The sequence below is a fragment of the Cordyceps militaris genome (assembly GCF_000225605.1).
Source record: "Cordyceps militaris CM01 unplaced genomic scaffold CCM_S00001, whole genome shotgun sequence".
NCBI lineage: Eukaryota > Fungi > Ascomycota > Sordariomycetes > Hypocreales > Cordycipitaceae > Cordyceps > Cordyceps militaris.
Window position 1 is genome coordinate 1,355,874 of NW_006271969.1, and position 18,266 is coordinate 1,374,139.

The 18,266-nt window shown below is 30.0% G+C and overlaps 4 protein-coding genes across 4 annotated transcripts; all 4 read right to left on the reverse strand.

The window, feature by feature from the left end:
• Positions 1-225: 225 nt before the first annotated feature.
• On the reverse strand, positions 226-863 carry CCM_00377 (Major facilitator superfamily transporter; the record flags this gene model as incomplete). The annotated part of the gene is made up of 2 exons (XM_006665537.1): positions 226-597; positions 684-863. 2 exons carry the CDS (start codon positions 861-863, stop codon positions 226-228), a joined length of 552 nt encoding a protein of 183 aa, XP_006665600.1.
• A 394-nt stretch (positions 864-1,257) lies between these two features.
• On the reverse strand, positions 1,258-3,271 carry CCM_00378 (uncharacterized protein; the record flags this gene model as incomplete). The annotated part of the gene is made up of 5 exons (XM_006665538.1): positions 1,258-1,347; positions 1,443-1,546; positions 2,115-2,126; positions 2,723-2,732; positions 3,242-3,271. The coding sequence occupies 5 exons, from the start codon at positions 3,269-3,271 to the stop codon at positions 1,258-1,260; spliced, it is 246 nt and encodes an 81-aa protein (XP_006665601.1).
• A 4,911-nt stretch (positions 3,272-8,182) lies between these two features.
• On the reverse strand, positions 8,183-9,753 carry CCM_00379 (uncharacterized protein; the record flags this gene model as incomplete). Its single annotated transcript, XM_006665539.1, has 2 exons — positions 8,183-9,270; positions 9,318-9,753. The coding sequence occupies 2 exons, from the start codon at positions 9,751-9,753 to the stop codon at positions 8,183-8,185; spliced, it is 1,524 nt and encodes a 507-aa protein (XP_006665602.1).
• A 590-nt stretch (positions 9,754-10,343) lies between these two features.
• CCM_00380 (uncharacterized protein) lies at positions 10,344-10,748 on the reverse strand (the record flags this gene model as incomplete). The annotated part of the gene is made up of 1 exon (XM_006665540.1): positions 10,344-10,748. One exon carries the CDS (start codon positions 10,746-10,748, stop codon positions 10,344-10,346), a length of 405 nt encoding a protein of 134 aa, XP_006665603.1.
• Between the last annotated feature and the right edge of the window lie 7,518 nt (positions 10,749-18,266).

The following is an 18,266-nucleotide window of genomic DNA, read 5'->3' on the forward strand; positions in this document are numbered from 1 at the left end:
TTGCTGGTGAGCAGTCTTGGACAGCGCCTAACTGGCCAAGCCGGTTGATACCCAGTGCGGTGAATGATGTGAAATCTTGCTTGTTAGTAGCAAGCACTGAGGAGATGAAATAACTCTCCTTATCTCTCTCTGTAATTCTATTTCATTCCCCTAAATCCCCTCTATTCCTTTTACTAATCAACTTTTTTAGTAGAGTGTAGACGTATCTGTCTAGCCTTGTTTTTCTCAACCATATGACAGGGTATCGTTCTTCCAGCTCGTGGCAGGAGTCTTTTCTTTGCAGACTGTAGAGCGCCTCTTAACTCGTCTTATCTTCATTTTTAGCAATCCCCGACGGGCGCCGCCGCAGACGGCCGAGGCGCCCATGAAGAGGGCGGTGGCGAAGAGGAAGAGCTTCTTGGCGCAGAAGAGGCCAAAGGATTTGGACCATATCAGGGTGCTGGCGGCGGAGGCGAGCGCAAACGAGACGCCCAGCCAGGGCACGAGGTCGACGTGGCCAAAGGCGTCGACGATGGCGGGCTGGATGGTCGCGACGATGGTGGTGTCGAGGGCGTAGAGGAGGAACGAGGCGAGGAGGGAGACGACGACGAGAACCCACTAGAATTTTGATCAGATACGTAGTTAGTAGAGCCCAAGGGGCATCGTAGCCTCTCTTAGGGATAGGAAGCAAAAATAAAACGCACCTTGGTACCGTGGATAGGGCGAGGAGAGGGAGGCTTGGCCGCCTTCTCCAGCGGCGGCTCTCTCGGAGCCGAGGGGTCACTAACGAGCGGCTCTGATGCCGAGACGCCCTCTTTCGGATCAATCGACTCCTTTTCCGGCGCCGCGATGGCGAGATGGTCACTAATCTGCGCAGCCGCCATAGTAGCGAGCTTGCTGGTTGTCGTTCTTGTTGGGTAAGAGTGTAGGAGCGTTTTCCGTGTAAGTGGGAAAAGAGCCGCACAGCATGGGGGGGGTTGTTATACGAGTGATAAGGAGAAGGATTCAGTGTCCTAAGATACACGCGCTGATTAATTAAAGAACAAAGACGGCGTGAATGATGCCGCGACGGGCAAACAGCTCGTTGCTCAAAGCACAGGGAGAGTCGAGGTGCGGACCCACCAACGGGCCAATTCTACGCCGAAGCCATCACCATGCGACCAAGAGTTCGGCCGGCTCTTTACGTCTAAAAATTCTTGAAAAAGTTGTGAAAATAGCGGGAGCAAGACTTAACTTGAGAAAGACATGACGGAATTAATGGATTAGCATAATAGGTAATTATGACGGGCCAAAGCAGATAACCGTCACAATGTCCAAGTTCCATGATCGATCTATGTGGGTGGGGCTCATCTCGTCCCAGAATGGAATCTTCCAAATCGGGACGTTTTTTTAGAAACATCCAAATCGGGGCTCTGATTCCCTCTGCTGAGGGCTGTTATTTTGACTACAAGATTTGATCAAACGTAGAGGATGACGGGTGATATGAGCAGCTTGTCGATAACAGGCAGTGCCGTGTACCTGCCGTCAGGGAGAGCGCCCGCGGCTTTCACGGCGCCGATGGTTTTTGCTGTTCCATTTCGAACCAGCGAGCCTCAGAGAGCGTCGTAGGATTTGGCGAGTAAGACATCATCTCAGGAAAACCCTGTTTAAATATGGTACAGTCTGGAAAGAGCCAGTTTTCTGTCCATGTCTGTTTCCTCTTTTGTAAATGCCGTATCCGAAATTCCAGCCAGTCAGGCGCAGAGCCACAGCACTACCTATCAACGAAGTACCTCGCGTGTGTGTCACGTGCCACAGGCAGCCACAGGCACTACTTAGGGCACTAAGGCCACCAGGATAGCTATAGAATACATTATTATCTTGCCGAACTCTTATGCCTAATAAAATAGTAGCAATATAGGTAGGATTATTAGAGACTATTAAAATTTATTAAATTTAAAGCTCTTATTAATAGTAATATTTATTTTTATTCTTTTTTTTCCCTACCTATAATTAGCTATAGCTAATATACTAAATAACCCCCCCCCCCTAAATACCTATATTATAGGAATAAATCTAGCTTAGCTAGTTAATCTAAATACTAGCTAAGATATACTATCTCTAGTAGGCTAAGTAGTATATTAATACTAAACTACTATATATAGAAACTAATAAGAGTTATCTTACCTATATTTTAAGCTAAATAGCTTATACTATATATATATAAGACTAAATTAATAAATAAGAGGAAAAAGAGACTTCCCTTAACTTAGGTATAATATATATTACTTTAAAAGCCTAAAGAACTTATATAAATATATATATACCTATAAGAAACTATATAGTCCTTATAAAGTAGTTTATCTACTAAGCCTATATAGAGCTATTCCTAATAAAACCTAAGCTATATTAAAGAGGAGAATAAATATAGTAAGAAAGGTAGGAAGTAGGAGGATAAGTAATATAGACCTAAGTTATTAGCTTATTTAGAAAGTAAATATAGTAAAGCTAGGAAAGGTAGAAAGTAAGAGAGTAAGAGGAAGGGAGCTAAGTATATATATTTAGCCTACTAGGCATCTTCTTAATATAGACCTAGACCCCTTCCTATTTAACCTTAGTACTAGTCTCCTTCTTAAATTTTATTACCTAACTTAAAGAAATTAGCCTATCCTATTATATATAGATAGATATTAAATAGTAAATAACCTTAAGTTAAGTAAGTTATTAAGTAAGCTAGATAAGAAGTATACCCCTTTTAAGTAACCCCTTACTACCTATATAGGATATTAGTATACTCTCCTTAGTAGCCTTAGTATAAATAATAACTATAGTAGAAATAACCTTAGTATATTACTATAAGGAGATACTAATAGTATTTATAGTAGTATTAGTAACTATTAGTAAGCTTAAGCTAACTAAGCTTTAAAAGAATAATATTAGTTTCTTTAATCCTAACCTTAAATATTAGGATAAATAAAGAACTAGATAGGTTATAAGGGCTAGTAAGGATTTAACCTTTATCTATATTTATATATTTATAGACTAGTTTAAGTAATATATTATTAGCTATAGTAAGTAATAAGTTAAGAACGTTTAGGTAACCTACTTATATAGTAAGGCTACCTAATAGTATAATAGTTATCTTACTATAGTAGACTAGTAGCTACTCTATAATACGTCTATAGAAGATATCTACGCCAGTCTTATCGAAAGATGGCGGAAGCCGATGGCGGAAGCCACTAGAGACCTGGTAGAGGCCCGATATATACTGACAGATGCATACCGAACTCTTGTGCCCAACAGTGTGTGCCATCGCTCCTTCCCTAAAGCATGAGTAAGAAATGTAAACATGTCACGCGTTTTTTAGCTGTTCCTCCCATTCGCGGCCGACGTCCCCAAATCTCCCTTCTGCATGCACACGCACTCGCACTCACAGACTCACACGCATACGGACGGACACGCACACGCACACAAATAACAAGATGAATTCAGACAGACAAGTTTTCGATCGACTTCTCTGCAAAGGAAAGGCAATCTTTGGCTATTGAATAAACCAAGTTCGCCTCTCGCCAACATTTTTAACCCGCTTCCCCCTCTCCCCAACCTATATCAAGCAACGCATAGCTCCCGAACGGCCTTGGTCTTGATGTCGGATTCGAACGGAGAGTTTCAGAATTGGATCCCATCTTTGACAGCGACTGGGTACTATACTGTGTCTCCGCCCCCCAGCTGGGACGGTATCATGCCGTCTATGATAACGCTATCCACGCGAGCGGCCGGTCGATAGCATGCATATAACACCTCGGCCAACGACACGCTAAGAAGCACCTCGCAGCTATATTGGTGACCATATGGCTATTGGATATAACGAAGAGGTGACTAGGACAATGAACGAATTTGGTTATCCCTACGGTGGAAATACGAAGGGTCTAGAGACAGTTTGGCGTTATCTGATAGCCAACACGGATACGTTGGCAGTTATCCGGGTCGTGATGGCCCGAAATCGCCACATGAGTGGCTTTTTTTACACTTGATAATACCACTGAGGAGTTCCTCGCGTTGTTAGGCAGTGATAACGGCAAGGGTGTCGCCGAATGCTGGCAACCTATCCGCAACTGTTTGATCGGAAGATCATCTCCCATGTCCAGCTGTCAAAGAACGTCGGCTAGTCTAAAGAAGGTAAAAGGAGAGATAATAAAGACATTATAGCAGAATAATAGTTAGTTCCTAATAATAACTTTATTAATTACTAAAAAAGGAAAGTTCTTTCTTAGTATTCTTTATTTTTATATAAATAAGTAATTTAGAGCCTTATTAGCTATTAGCTAGTAGTTAGTTAGAAATAAAATATAGTTTTCTTTTTTTTCTTTTTTATTATTATTATTATTTTCTTTATCTTTATTATTATTATTATCTTTTTTATCTTTATTATTATTATTATCTTTTTTATCTTTATTATTATTATTATTTTTATTTTTTTTTTTTATTATTTATTTTTTTTTTTTTATTTTTTTTTTTTTTTATTTTTTTTTTATTTTTTTTACTTTTATTATTATTATTATTATTTATTTTTTTATTATTATTTTCTTTATTTTTTTTTTATTTCTTATTTTTATTATTATTATTATTATTATCTTTTTTATTTTTTTTATTATTATTATAATTAAGAAAACTCTTTATAGAATATTTTAAAACTATAGTTTAGAACTTAAGTAAAAGCTTATATAGAGAAAGATATAATACCTTATAAGTATTAAAACTAATAGGGTATATATAGAGTAAGAGGTAAAGTTATTATATTATATAACTTCTATTTAGTACCTTTATAGTATAGTGGTTCTATGCTAGGGAGTTCTATATAGGTTAGTATATAGATTACTAGTTTAAATCTAGCTAGAGGCACCTTAAACGATTTTTCTAAAAGTTAGGTAGTATATTCCACTATATAACTAACTTATAAGGGAATATAGGTAGGGTAACTATAGAGTTAGCTAGGGTAAAAGCTAGAAGGTAATATATACTAACTACTATACTACCTTAGCCCTTAATTAATAGAATAAGGCTAAAAACTATATATATACTATAGTATATACCTATAGATAAGTACTATAGTAAGGGACTATTCTACTACTTAGATATATATATAGAGATAAGTAATTAATATACCTAGATAGTTAATAAATAATAGAAGATATAGAGTAATATAGATTAAGGTAATAGCCTAGGAACCTACCTACTAAGAATATACTAAATACTATTAACTACTACTAGGAATTATTATATAATAGTAGATTAGTATATAGAAGAGGCTAGTTTTTACCTAGGTAGCCTAGGAACTATACTTAGTATAGTAAGGTGCTAGTATAAGTCCACTGCTACGGTTTTTCTAGTACTTATAAGTTTATTAAGGTACTAGAAAGACCACAAGGTCCAATTAGGGTAATTTAATAAATAAATAAACTTCTATTTAGTTATATAATATAGGTAAGTACTAAATATACTAGGTAATAGGAGATTATTCTTCTAGCTTTAAAGCTACTTATTATTATTTTTACTTAATCTATATTAACTAAGAAAAATAACTAGAAAAATAACTATAAAGAATAAAATAATAATTATAAGGAAAAGTAATAACTACTATAACTACTATAATATACTATAATAATAGCCTAATTCTCTTACTTATTAATAGGTATAATAGTATTTATTAGTATACCTAAGTTACCTTTTTCTTCTAGATATAAAATAGCTTATAATTATATTAAGTATAAGATAGCTTATAATTATATTAGGTATAAAGTAGCTTATAATTATATAGGGGGCTTTATTATTATATAAGGGGCTTTATAATTATTATATTTTTTACTTTTTATTTATAAAGTAATTTAATTTAAAAACCTATATAAATAAATTTTATAGAAAATAAAAGTTATATTATAAACTATATTTAGTAAAGGCACCTTATCTTAAAGGCTATAGAATATATAAAGAACTACTAGCTAGAGTATATTAAGTACTATATTAATACTAAGTATACTATACTAATACTAAATATATTTTACTAATATTATATTAATACTAAGTATATTATACTAGTACTATATTAATACTAAGTATACTAATTAATTATAATAGTCTTAAAAGTAATAAAATAATAATAAACTTATAAAAGCTTAGGCTTTTATAAAATTATAGCTATAAGAAAGCCTTAATAGCTATAAGACTTATAAAGTCTTATAACTTATAATTATAAAAGGCTTATTATAATACCTTTAAAAAGTAATACCTTAAAGGTATAGTATTTAATAAAGATAGAGAACTTATTATAATATCTTTAAAGAGTAATACCTTAAAGGTATAATATTAATAAAGAGCCTACTATAGTATTTATAAAGGGTAATACCTTAAAGATAGAGAGTTAATTAACTATAATATTTATAAAATAGCTTTAATAAGTAATACCTTAAAGACTATAAGCCTTAAAAGTATAATACTTTTAGAATAGACCTTTAGAAAATTATAGCTTAAAAGGTATTTAATAATATTCTAAGTAATACCTATACTTATAAGAAATAAGCCTTAATAGCTATAAGACCTATAAAGCCTTATAACTTATAGCTATAAAAGATTTACTATAATACTTTTAAAGGGTAATACCTTAGAATCTATAGGCCTTAAGAGTATAATACTTATAGAATAGATCTTTAGAAAATTATAACTTAGAAAGTACTTAGTATAGTCCTAAGTAATACCTATATTTATAAAAAGCTAGCTTTAGTAGTAGTTTAGTTATAATATTAATAATATTCTTAGTATTTAGGATTTAACTAAAGCTTAACTAATATAGTATATTCTTATTATATAGCTAGTAGTATTAAATATCTATATACTTTATATAAAGGTATTCTTAGATATTAAAGGCTTAGGTAATAGTATTAGAGTTATTAGCCTAAATAGTAATCTTAGTATAAATAGGCTTTTAATTAAAGGTTTTTATAATAATATAATAAAGCTATTAAATCTAGATAGCTTTCTAGGCTATAATATATTTATTTATTTATTTATTAAATTATACTAATTAGACTCTATAGTCCTTCTAATACCTTAATAAACTTATAAAGGCTAGAAAAACCGTAATAGGACCGCTGCTAGCCTATGCCTAGGTAAAAACTATCCCTCCTATATGCCTCTCTACTATTACATCCTTAATAACTAGTAGGGTTTAATAGTGTTTAGTATTCTTAGTAAATAGGTTCCTAGGCTACTATATTAATCTATATCTTCTATATCTTCTATTAATAATTAATACTATTTAGGTATATCTATTTACTTACTATCTATATATATAAAATATAATTAAAATTATTATTTAGTTTTTATTAAAAGCTAATAATTATAAAAGAAAATATATTTATTTATTTATTAAATCTTATTATATAATATAAGTTAATAATAATAAAAATTAAAAGTAATTTTAAAAGTATTATTATAATACTTTCTATAAAATATATTTTAAACTTAAATAAATAAAGTATAAAGTATTAAAAATAAAAAAGAATATTAAAAAAGAATAAAAGCTAAAAACTCTTAAAAAAAAATATTAAAAACTTTAAAAAGCTATAATAAGATTTAAGCTTAATTAACCTAAAAGTATATAAAACTAAATATAGCCTTTCTTAATATAAATAAAAAATAAAATAAAAAGAAAGAAATTAAAAGGTTAAGAGAATAATAAGCTTAATTAATTTAAAAATATATAGAATTAAATATAACCCCTTTAATATAAATAAAAATCTAGAGAGAAAAAAGGTAATTAATAGGCTTACTTAGCTAAAATAGTATAGACTAGATATAGGCTAGAATATAGATAAAAACCTAGTATATAGTATTAAAAGAGGTTTTATTAAATCCTTATATACTTTAAAATAAGATTATAAAGAATTCTATAAAATATAAAGTTTTCTTTTAAATACTCTAGTTTTTTCTTATTTTATACTTAATAAGAATACTAAATAGGTTATTTAGCTTAATTAATATATAAAACTTATTATTATTATTTATTATTATTATTATTTTCTTTATTATTATTATTATTATTATTATTTTCTTTATCTTTATTATTATTATTATCTTCTTTATCTTTATTATTATTTTTATTTTTTTTATCTTTATTATTATTATTATCTTCTTTATCTTTATTAATATATTTTCCTTATCTTCCGCCTTATTGCGGCCCTTGAAGTCTCCGTAGCTCCCAATTGACGTCGGCGAGGAACGCGCGGCTGTTGTACGGCGTGATGTAGCTGTCAAAGCCATACTGTTCCTCTCGTCGCACTTGCTTTCTTCTATCTTTATTTTTATCTTCAGCATCGTCTTCGTCTTCGTCGTCATCGTCGGCATCGTGGTCATCTTCATGGGCCGGCCGCCGTCTCTTAGACGGATCGCCCGGCACAGTCTGCGTTGAGGTGTGCCCAGAGGGGGGCGTCAACGGGAGGTCCGTCCGGCCGTTAAATGGCGTGCTGCCTGCGCTGGCTGTGTGGACGAGGCTGGCGCCCGTGACCGACGTGCTCATCCTGCTCGTCGCGACTGATGACGGTATTTCCTGAGTCGCGCGCTTGGCCGCCATATTTTCGATGCAGCACATGTCGTAGTGGTGGCGGAGGGCCATGCGGTCGACGCTTCGGGCCACCTGTGCCTTTTTCCCATGGTACGGTTCAAGCGCTTTATATGGCACAAAGATGCGGATGCGCAGTGTGGTCGGGTGGATGGAGAAGAGGCGCGAGTCGAAGAAGTCGTGCAGGTGCTTCATGAGCAGGATGCCATTGTCGGCGCTCCATGTCATGTGCCACGCCTGGCAGAGGCGACGTGCACTGTCCTCGAGCGTGCCGTCTCCGTTGTCATTCTCCATCGGATAGAGGTGAAAGTGCTGCTGCGGCACAATGTGGCAGGCATGCACGCCCGGGCCGATGGGCTGGATCGAACTCCAGGGCTCGCCGTCGCCCGACACGGCGCAGCAGGTGGCCTGGGCGATGCATGCCATGCGAAAGTGGCTGATCTGCTTCTTAGCCGAGTCCATGTCAATATCCAGGCTGGCGGGGGCGAGCATGCTACTGGGGTCGTCGCCCTCGCCCTCGTCCGGTTTGTCAGGCGAAGTCGAGCCGGCGGAGCGCTTAGGGGGCGATTGAGAGCGAGCCTTGAGCTTGCGTCGCAGGGGCATCACGCTGAGGCGAGGATCCGAGGGCGTCTTATTGTACGGGAGGTACGAGGGGTGGTGAAAACGGCGGGGGTCGGAAATGTAGTGAGCGCATTGTGCTACACATGTTAGCGGTTATGCCTAGCGTATGCGACTGACGACGAACCTTGAAGATGATCCTTAAGCAAGCCAGCAGTAAGACTGCAGGGTCTATGGAGCACAATGTGATATGTTATATTTCTTGGCTCTCGCATGCTGGGCGATGGCAGACCCGGCACTGTCTTGTCTAGGGTCTCGTGGGTGATGAAGGCTGGGTACTGGGTTATGTCGTCGGCCTCGTCAGCGATATCGGTCAGCGCAAAGGCGATGCTGTTGGTCCACGAAATGTTCGCATTTTCGCTATTCTCTTGTGTTTCGCCCTGACCGCCCGGCGGAATCTCAAAGCATAGCGCTAGCTCGGCGCAGATGTCGGCAAACGTCAGTGTCGGCGCGCGAGGGTTCTGGTATACGCCTGCAAACTCGTGAGGGCGTTCGCAGGTACCAATCGTCAGCCGTACGTTCCAGCCGGCCGCGCGCATCGGCGCCGTCACAGCGCTCGTCATTTTGCAGTTTTTCAACAAATGCGAGTCGAGATTTAGGCGTGGTTAAGGGGATATGGCAAGGTGATTGATCGTGTTGTGCATAGAACGAGGTCGCTGGTGGATGACTAAGCCACTTGGTTGACCCGATAGTATAAGATGCCACGTTATCTTACTTAACTTTCTTATCTTTCTTAACTTTCTTATATTCCTTATCTTTCTTAACTTTTTTATATAAAATTATACTTAATTATAATAGTTATTTTATATATTTATTAGCCTACTTTTATAATATATAAAAATATCTTAAGTAAAGATCTTTTATACTAATAGTATTACTCTCTCTAAAGTGTATTTTCTATTATAATATTCTTTAAAAAAAAATCTGATTCTATAGAAATCCCCTAGAGGCCATATTAGAAAACACTTCCTATATGCATAGGTAGCTAGGTAGTTAATCAATCTCTATCACATGCCTTATACATCTGTGACCTTTAACAGCAATCACCCAACGATGCAAACAAAGAGTGCTTCGAGACCCCAGCCACACATCGTCTGCTCCTAGTGAAGCAGTCGAAAAGAACTTGCGCATCCCGCCACCCGCCACCCGCCAACTAGCCCGTAGCAGCAGGTTCTGCCTCATCTTGCACGCCGCGACTCTTCTGTGCTTGCCTCTGCGGATCTTCTGTATGCTGGTGGCAAGCGGCTGTAGATGTGGATGGCAACCCACCATGTGGTGTAGTGTCCTGCGCACGTTCACGCTCCGCATTAGGTCGATGGAATTGGCACATCAAATCAAAATGCTCCAATCTATCTCGCTTGTCGCTGGTCTCAGCCGGATACTTTTCCAGATCTACCCAGGTAGAGCTTGGTCCGCGTAGTATGCCCATCGTTCCGGTGTCCCATCCGAGGACATTCCTGGCGCTAAACGCAACATCGTAGTCTGTCATGACTCGCGTGCTCTGGATCGGATCCGGTTTCATGCCAAACGCATGCTGTTCTCGTGCCTCGAGTGCCATGAGAAAAGTGATTGCCACACTTATTGTGATTTAAGTGGAGATCACGGTACGTATAATTAGCTAGAGACCTACTTATAGTAGAAAGCTAGAAAGGGATAGTAGTATATAGATAAAGAAGTTAAGTCTAGAGAAACTAATCTTAATTACTAATAGAATTAGGTAATAAAAAGATATATTAAAGGAGTATAATTAAGCTAATTAACTAGGCTAGAAAATAGGTATAAAAAAGAAAGATTTTCTTTTTTTAGTTAAAAAAAAATAAAATAAAAATAGCTATAAGTTTTAATATATATTATTTTTTAACTTTATTATATAAAATTATTTTTAATTATAACTAATTATTTAATATTTATATTAACTTATTTATATAATTTATAAGAGTTATAAGCTTAAAAGGTAAATAATAAAAAATACTTTTTATTACTTAAAACTTCTATTTTACTTATAAATTTATTTAAAATATATAAAAATATTCTTAATTTCTTTTATTTTTTTTAATATATTCTTAAAAAATAATAACTACTTTAGCCTATTTTAGCTTTAAGCTTAAAGAATTAAAGTAATAATATAAATAAAAACTCTACCTTAAAGCCTATATATCTTTAAAATAAGTCTAAGGTTATATAGACCTAAACTAGCTTTATTTTAATAGTAATTTATATCTAAAGCCTTATAGGTTTACTTAGCTTTAATATAAGAATAAATACCTAACTATTAACTATATAGACTTAAAAATTACTTATAAAAAGGTAATAAATTTCTAAAAAGAAATAGTAATTATAATTAAAAAAAGATAAAAGAATATTAGTCTAGTCTAAGTCTAGGTTAGTATTATTATAAACTTTAAGCTCTTTTTAAAAGCTTAAAAAATAACTAAAATATAATAATAAGCAGCTTAGAAGCTAGAAGAATAATCTCCTATTACTTAGTATATCTAGTACTTACCTATACTATATAACTAGATAGAAGTTATATAATATAATAACTTTACCTTTTACTCTATATATGCCCTATTAGTCTTAATATAAATATCTTTTTATAAGCTTTAATACTTAAGCCTTTATTAACTTATCTTATTATTCTTTCTAGTAAGGAAGATTTTATAGTTATTAAACTATATTAAATCTTTCCTAATAATTATAACTTTATTTAGTATTTATAGCTACTATATCTTATTACTCTTATTACTTCTATTATTAAGATTAAGGATTTAGATATAAATACTAAATAAGATATTATTAAAGATAATAATAATAATAATAGTAATTATATTAATACCTATAACTAATCTTTTAAAGAAGAATAAGTAAATAATATAGATAGGGAGGGTAATACCTTTAATTCCCTTAATAAGATAATTAATATTACTTACTATACTTATATAATTAATACTTTCTATATATATTATATTCCTTACTCCCTTATAGCTTATTAATATAAGCTTAAGTTAGAATCCCTTTCTATATAATACTTTTTTATAAGATACTTTTAGTCTTTAGTAGAAATATCTTAATATATATACTATTATAAGATATATATTAGTTATTAACCTATATATTAATAGTTTAATATTTAAATCTATTTTATAGCTAATGTTTTCTTTTTTTAATAGAATCTTTATAGTATACTAGCTAATTATACCTAGTTTATCTATTTTTTAGACCTTAGCTAGTCTTAGTATAAAATAAGAAATAATAATAATAAATATATCCTTTATTAAGAGGTATATTAAGATCTAGCTTAACTTAGCTTTAATTTAGCCTTAACTTTTAATATAATTAAAAATTAGTATAATTCTACCTATAATTTAACTATAACTAAGAAGTTCTTATAAGTATATATTCTTTTCTTATTTATAGTCCTTTTAGACTTATAATTAACTTCTCTCTTTCTTTAGGTAGGATTCCTATATTAAATATAATAATCTAATAAATATATATAATATAATTATAGTTTAGATTAATAGTAAGATCCCTTTACTAGGATTAACCTTAATAGATAATTATTAATACTAATAGGGTATATATAGGGTAAGAGGTAAAGTTATTATATTATATAACTTCTATCTAGTTATATAGTATAAGTAAGTACTAAATATACTAGGTAATAAGAGATTATTCTTCTAGCTTCTAAGCTACTTATTATTACTCCTACTTAATCTATATTAACTAAGAAAAATAACTAATAGAATAAAATAATAACTATAAAAAATAAAATAATAACTATAATAAATAAAATAATAACTATAAAGAAAAGTAATAACTACTATAGCTACTATAATATACTATAATAGTAGCCTAATTCTCCTACTTACTAATAGGCATAATAGTACCTATTAGTATATATAAATTACCTTTTTTTTCTAGGTATAGGGTAGCTTATAATTATACTAAGTATAAGGTAGCTTATAGTTATACTAGGTATAGAGTAGCTTATAGTTATATAGAGGGCCTTATTACTATATTAAGAGCTTTATAATTACTATATTTTTTACTTTTTACTTATAAGGTAATTTAACTTAAAAACCTATATAAATAAATTTTATAAAAAATAAAAGTTATACTATAAACTATATTTAATAAAGGCACCTTATTCTAAAGGCTATAAGATATATAAAGAACTACTAGCTAAGGTATACTAGGCACTATACTAGTATTAAGTATACTATACTAGTACTATACTAATACTAAGTATACTATACTAGTACTATATTAATACTATACTAGTATTAAGTATACTAATTAACTATAATAGTCTTATAAATAATAGAATAATAGTAGGCTTATAAAAGCTTAGGCTTTTATAAGATTATAGCTATAAAGAAGCCTTAATAGCTATAAAACCTATAAAGCCTTATAACTTATAACTATAGAAGGCTTATTATAATACCTTTAAAGGGTAATACTCTAAAGGCTTAGTACTAATTAGCCTATAATAATCCTAAAAGTAATAAAATAGTAATAGGCTATAAAGAGAGCCTTAATAGCTATAAGACTTATAAAGCCTTATAACTTATAACTATAAAAAGCTTATTATAATACCTTTAGAGGGTAATACCCTAAAGGCTTAATACTAGTTAGCCTATAATAGTTCTAGAAATAATAAAATAGTAGTAAGCTATAAAAAGAGTCTTAATAGCTATAAGACTTATAAAGCCTTATAACTTATAGCTATAAAAGGCTTACTATAATACCTTTAAAGGGTAATACCTTAAAGGCTTAATACTAGTTAGCTTATAATAGTCCTAGAAGTAATAAAATAGTAGTAAATAGAGAGCTTACTAGCTTTTAAAGGGTAATACCCTAAAGGCTAGTACTAATAAAGGTATTAATAAAAAACTAGCTAGCCTTTAATAAGTAATACCTTAAAGGCTAGTATTAATAAAAGTATTAATAAAGAGCTAACTAGCCTTTAGTAAATAATACCCTAGAGGCTAGTACTAATAAAGGTATTAATAAAGCTAGCTAGCCTTTAAAGGGTAATACCTTAAAGGCTAATACTAATAAAGGTATTAATAAAGAGCTAGCTAGCCTTTAGTAGGTAATACCTTAAAGGCTAGTACTAATAATACTAATAAAAAGCTTATTATAATATCTATAAAGGGTAATACCTTAAAGGTATAGAACTAATTAACTATAATACTTATAAAATAGCTTTAGTAAGTAATACCCTAAAGACTAAAGGCCTTAGGAGTATAATACTTTTAGAATAGACCCCTAGAAAATTATAGCTTAGAAGATACTTAGTATAGTTCTAGGTAGTATCTATATTTATAAAAGGCTAGTTTTAGTAATAGTTTAGTTATAATATTAGTAGTATTCTTAATATTTAGAATTTAACTAAAGCTTAATTAGTATAGTATATTCTTATTATATAACTAATAGTATTAAATATTTATATACTTTATATAGAGGTATTTTTAAATATTAGAAGCTTAGGTAATAGTATTAGAGTTATTAGCCTAGATAGTAGTCTTAGTATAGGTAGGCTTTTTCTTAAGGGTTTTTATAATAATATAGTAAAGCTATTAAATCTAGATAGCTTTCTAGGCTATATTATACTAGGAGATATACTCTATTTTAGTAGTTAAGTATATAATAATATTCTATAGCTTTAAGTATTAGGATATAATACTACTTCTTAAGGTAATAATAAAGCTATTAATAGATTTATATATTTATTAATAATTAATATAATTAGTATTATAATAAACTTAAGGTTCTTTATTAGGTTCTATAAAAATAAGTTTATAGTTAATAGTATTTTTAATATATTATAAAAGCTATTTTAGGCTAATAATATATTCTACTAATAAGGTAGCTATAAATCTATAATAATAGCTAATAGTAAAGTAGATATTAGGCTTAGAGTAGTTAGAAAGATAAATTAAGCCTTTATAGGTCTTAGTATACTAGCTATTCTTAATAGTTAGCTATTACTTAATACTTTTAGTAGTAGGACTTATTAGTAGGTTATAAGGTTTATAATTAAGAAGGCTAGCTTCTTTTAAAAGGGCTTTAATATATCTATTTTAAAAGAGTATAAAGGTTTTTATATATTAGTCTTAATAAATATTAATATTAAAATAGTAGTTAATAAGGCTTATATCTATTATTTTATAGGTATTTAATAAGGTTTTCTTAATCTTTATAATAGTAACCTTATTCTTATTAATAATAAGAAGATTATTAATATAAATTATAATAATTAGGCTATCTTTATAAATAAATAGGGAATAATTAAGCTATATAGGCTTAAAGCTAAGACTTTAAAGTATTTTATAAAGGGTTATATACTAAATCTATAGGGCTTACTTTAGCCTATATAGGGACTTTAGTAGCTTTTATACTTTCTTAAGGTATTCTTCTTAATATCTTTTAGGTATTTTAATATAGACTTTAGTATCTATAGGACTATAAAGGAAGGTAGTCTTAATATCTATTTATTTAACCTTAAGGTCTAAAGTAGCTATAATTACTAGTAATAGGTATAGTATTGAAATTTTTAGTATATTTATAAATATTTTATAGTAATTAAGTTCTTTATATTAATTAAAACCTTTTACTATATATTAGGATTTCTAGTAAATAATCTTATTATTAATACCTCTTTTAAGTTTATATACCTACTTACTTAGAAGAATAGTTTTATTTTTAGGCCTATTAACTATAATTATAATATAATTCTTTATTAAAGAGTTATACTTATTTACTATTAAGCCTTTTTACTTTTATAAGTTAAGGTAAAGAATAGCCTACTTATATATTATAGGTTTTTTATTATAGATAAGGTTATTAAATATAATAAGGTTTATTATATTATTAAGATTAAAGTAAAGTATATATTAGTAGTTTTAAAATACTAAGACTAATCTAATTAGAATTTTAATCTATATTATAAGTCTTTCTTCTTACTTAATAGTACTATTTAAAGCTAAAGATAAAGGTATTTTAAAAAGGTTAGATAGTATCTTATTAATACTAATAATAAAGATAAGATATAAGGTTAATTAAATATCTAGTAATATTAGTTTAAATTTATTATTACTTAGTATATATAAATAGCTAATAAAGTTATTATTATTAGCTAGGTTATAAATATTATTATTTTTATTAGTAATTTCTAATATTATTAATATAGAGGATATAAAGGGTATTATTTACTTAGGCCTTATAGTTAAGGTAGTAAGTATACTATAGTACTTTACTATAAAGCTCCTACTAGTAGGTAAGTTATAAGTAATTAGAGTAATTTCTATATACTCTTATTTCTTACTAATTACCTATTAACTTAAAGAGTAATATATAGTTTTACTTTTATAGCCTAAGGTAGGGTTATTCTACTAAAGAAGGTTATATTTAAAATCTTTAAATAGCTAGTTAGGCTATTCTTAGAAAATAATATTATTAATAACTATTAGTCTATTAAGTCTATTAGTATTTAAGATAATATAGTTAGTCTAGCCTTTATATCTAATTAGGATATATAGGATAGTTTTAAGAACTATTCTTAGAATATAATAAGAGGTCTTTTACTACCTATAATTACTTATAATTTATAAATAACTAAGGTTAGGTTTATTTCTAAACTATAGTTTATAGGGAGTTATTAGTTTATTATTCCTTATTATAAAGGTATACTATTAAAGAGTAGTATAGGCCTATACTATAACTAGCTAGAATTTAATTAGTACTTTTAACTAATATATAATAAGAAAAAGCTTATTTTATAGTATCCTATTCCTAACCTTAATAATACTATTCTATTAATACTAATTAATAGTAGAATACTATAGGTATATACCTAAGGAAATATAAGAGTTCTTAAACTAGGTTATAATATTCTCCCCCCCCTAATCTTATTATAACTAATAAGGTATATATAGGGTAAGAGGTAAAGTTATTATATTATATAACTTCTATCTAGTTATATAGTATAGGTAAGTACTAGATATACTAGGTAATAGGAGATTATTCTTCTAGCTTTAAAGCTACTTATTATTATTCCTACTTAATCTATATTAACTAGGAAAAATAACTAGAAATAACTATAAAGAATAAAATAATAACTATAAGGAATAAAATAATAACTATAAGGAAAAGTAGTAATTACTATAGCTATTATAATATACTATAATAGTAGCCTAATTCTCCTACTTACTAATAGGTATAATAGTACTTATTAGTATACCTAAGTTACCTTTTTCTTTTAAGTATAGGGTAGCTTATAATTATACTAGGTATAGAATAGCTTATAGTTATATTAGGTATAAGGTAGTTTACTACTATATAGGGGGCCTTACTACTATATAGGGGGCTTTATAATTACTATATTTTCTACTTTTTATTTATAAGGTAATTTAACTTAAAAACCTATATAAATAAATTTTATAGAAAATAAAAGTTATACTATAAACTATATTTAGTAAAGGCACCTTATCCTAAAGGCTATAGAATATATAAGGGACTACTAGCTAAGGTATATTAGGTACTATACTAGTACTAAGTATACTATAGTAGTACTATACTAGTATTAAGTATACTATATTAATATTATACTAATATTATACTAATACTAAGTATACTATACTAATACTATATTAATACTAAGTATACTAATTAATTATAATAGTTTTAAAAGTAATAAAATAGTAATAAACTTATAAAGGCTTAGGCTTTTATAAAATTATAGCTATAAGAAAGCCTTAATAGCTATAAGACCTATAGAGCCTTATAACTTATAGCTATAGAAGGCTTATTATAATACCTTTAAAGGGTAATACCTTAAAGGTATAATACTAGTTAGCTTATAATAGTCTTAGAAGTAATAAAATAATAGTAAGCTATAAGGAAGCCTTAATAGCTATAAGACCTATAAAGTCTTATAACTTATAACTATAAAAGGCTTATTATAATACCTTTAAAGGGTAATACTTTAAAGGCTTAGTATTAGTTAGCCTATAATAGTCCTAAAAGTAATAAGATAGTAATAAGCTATAAGGAAAGCCTTAATAGCTAT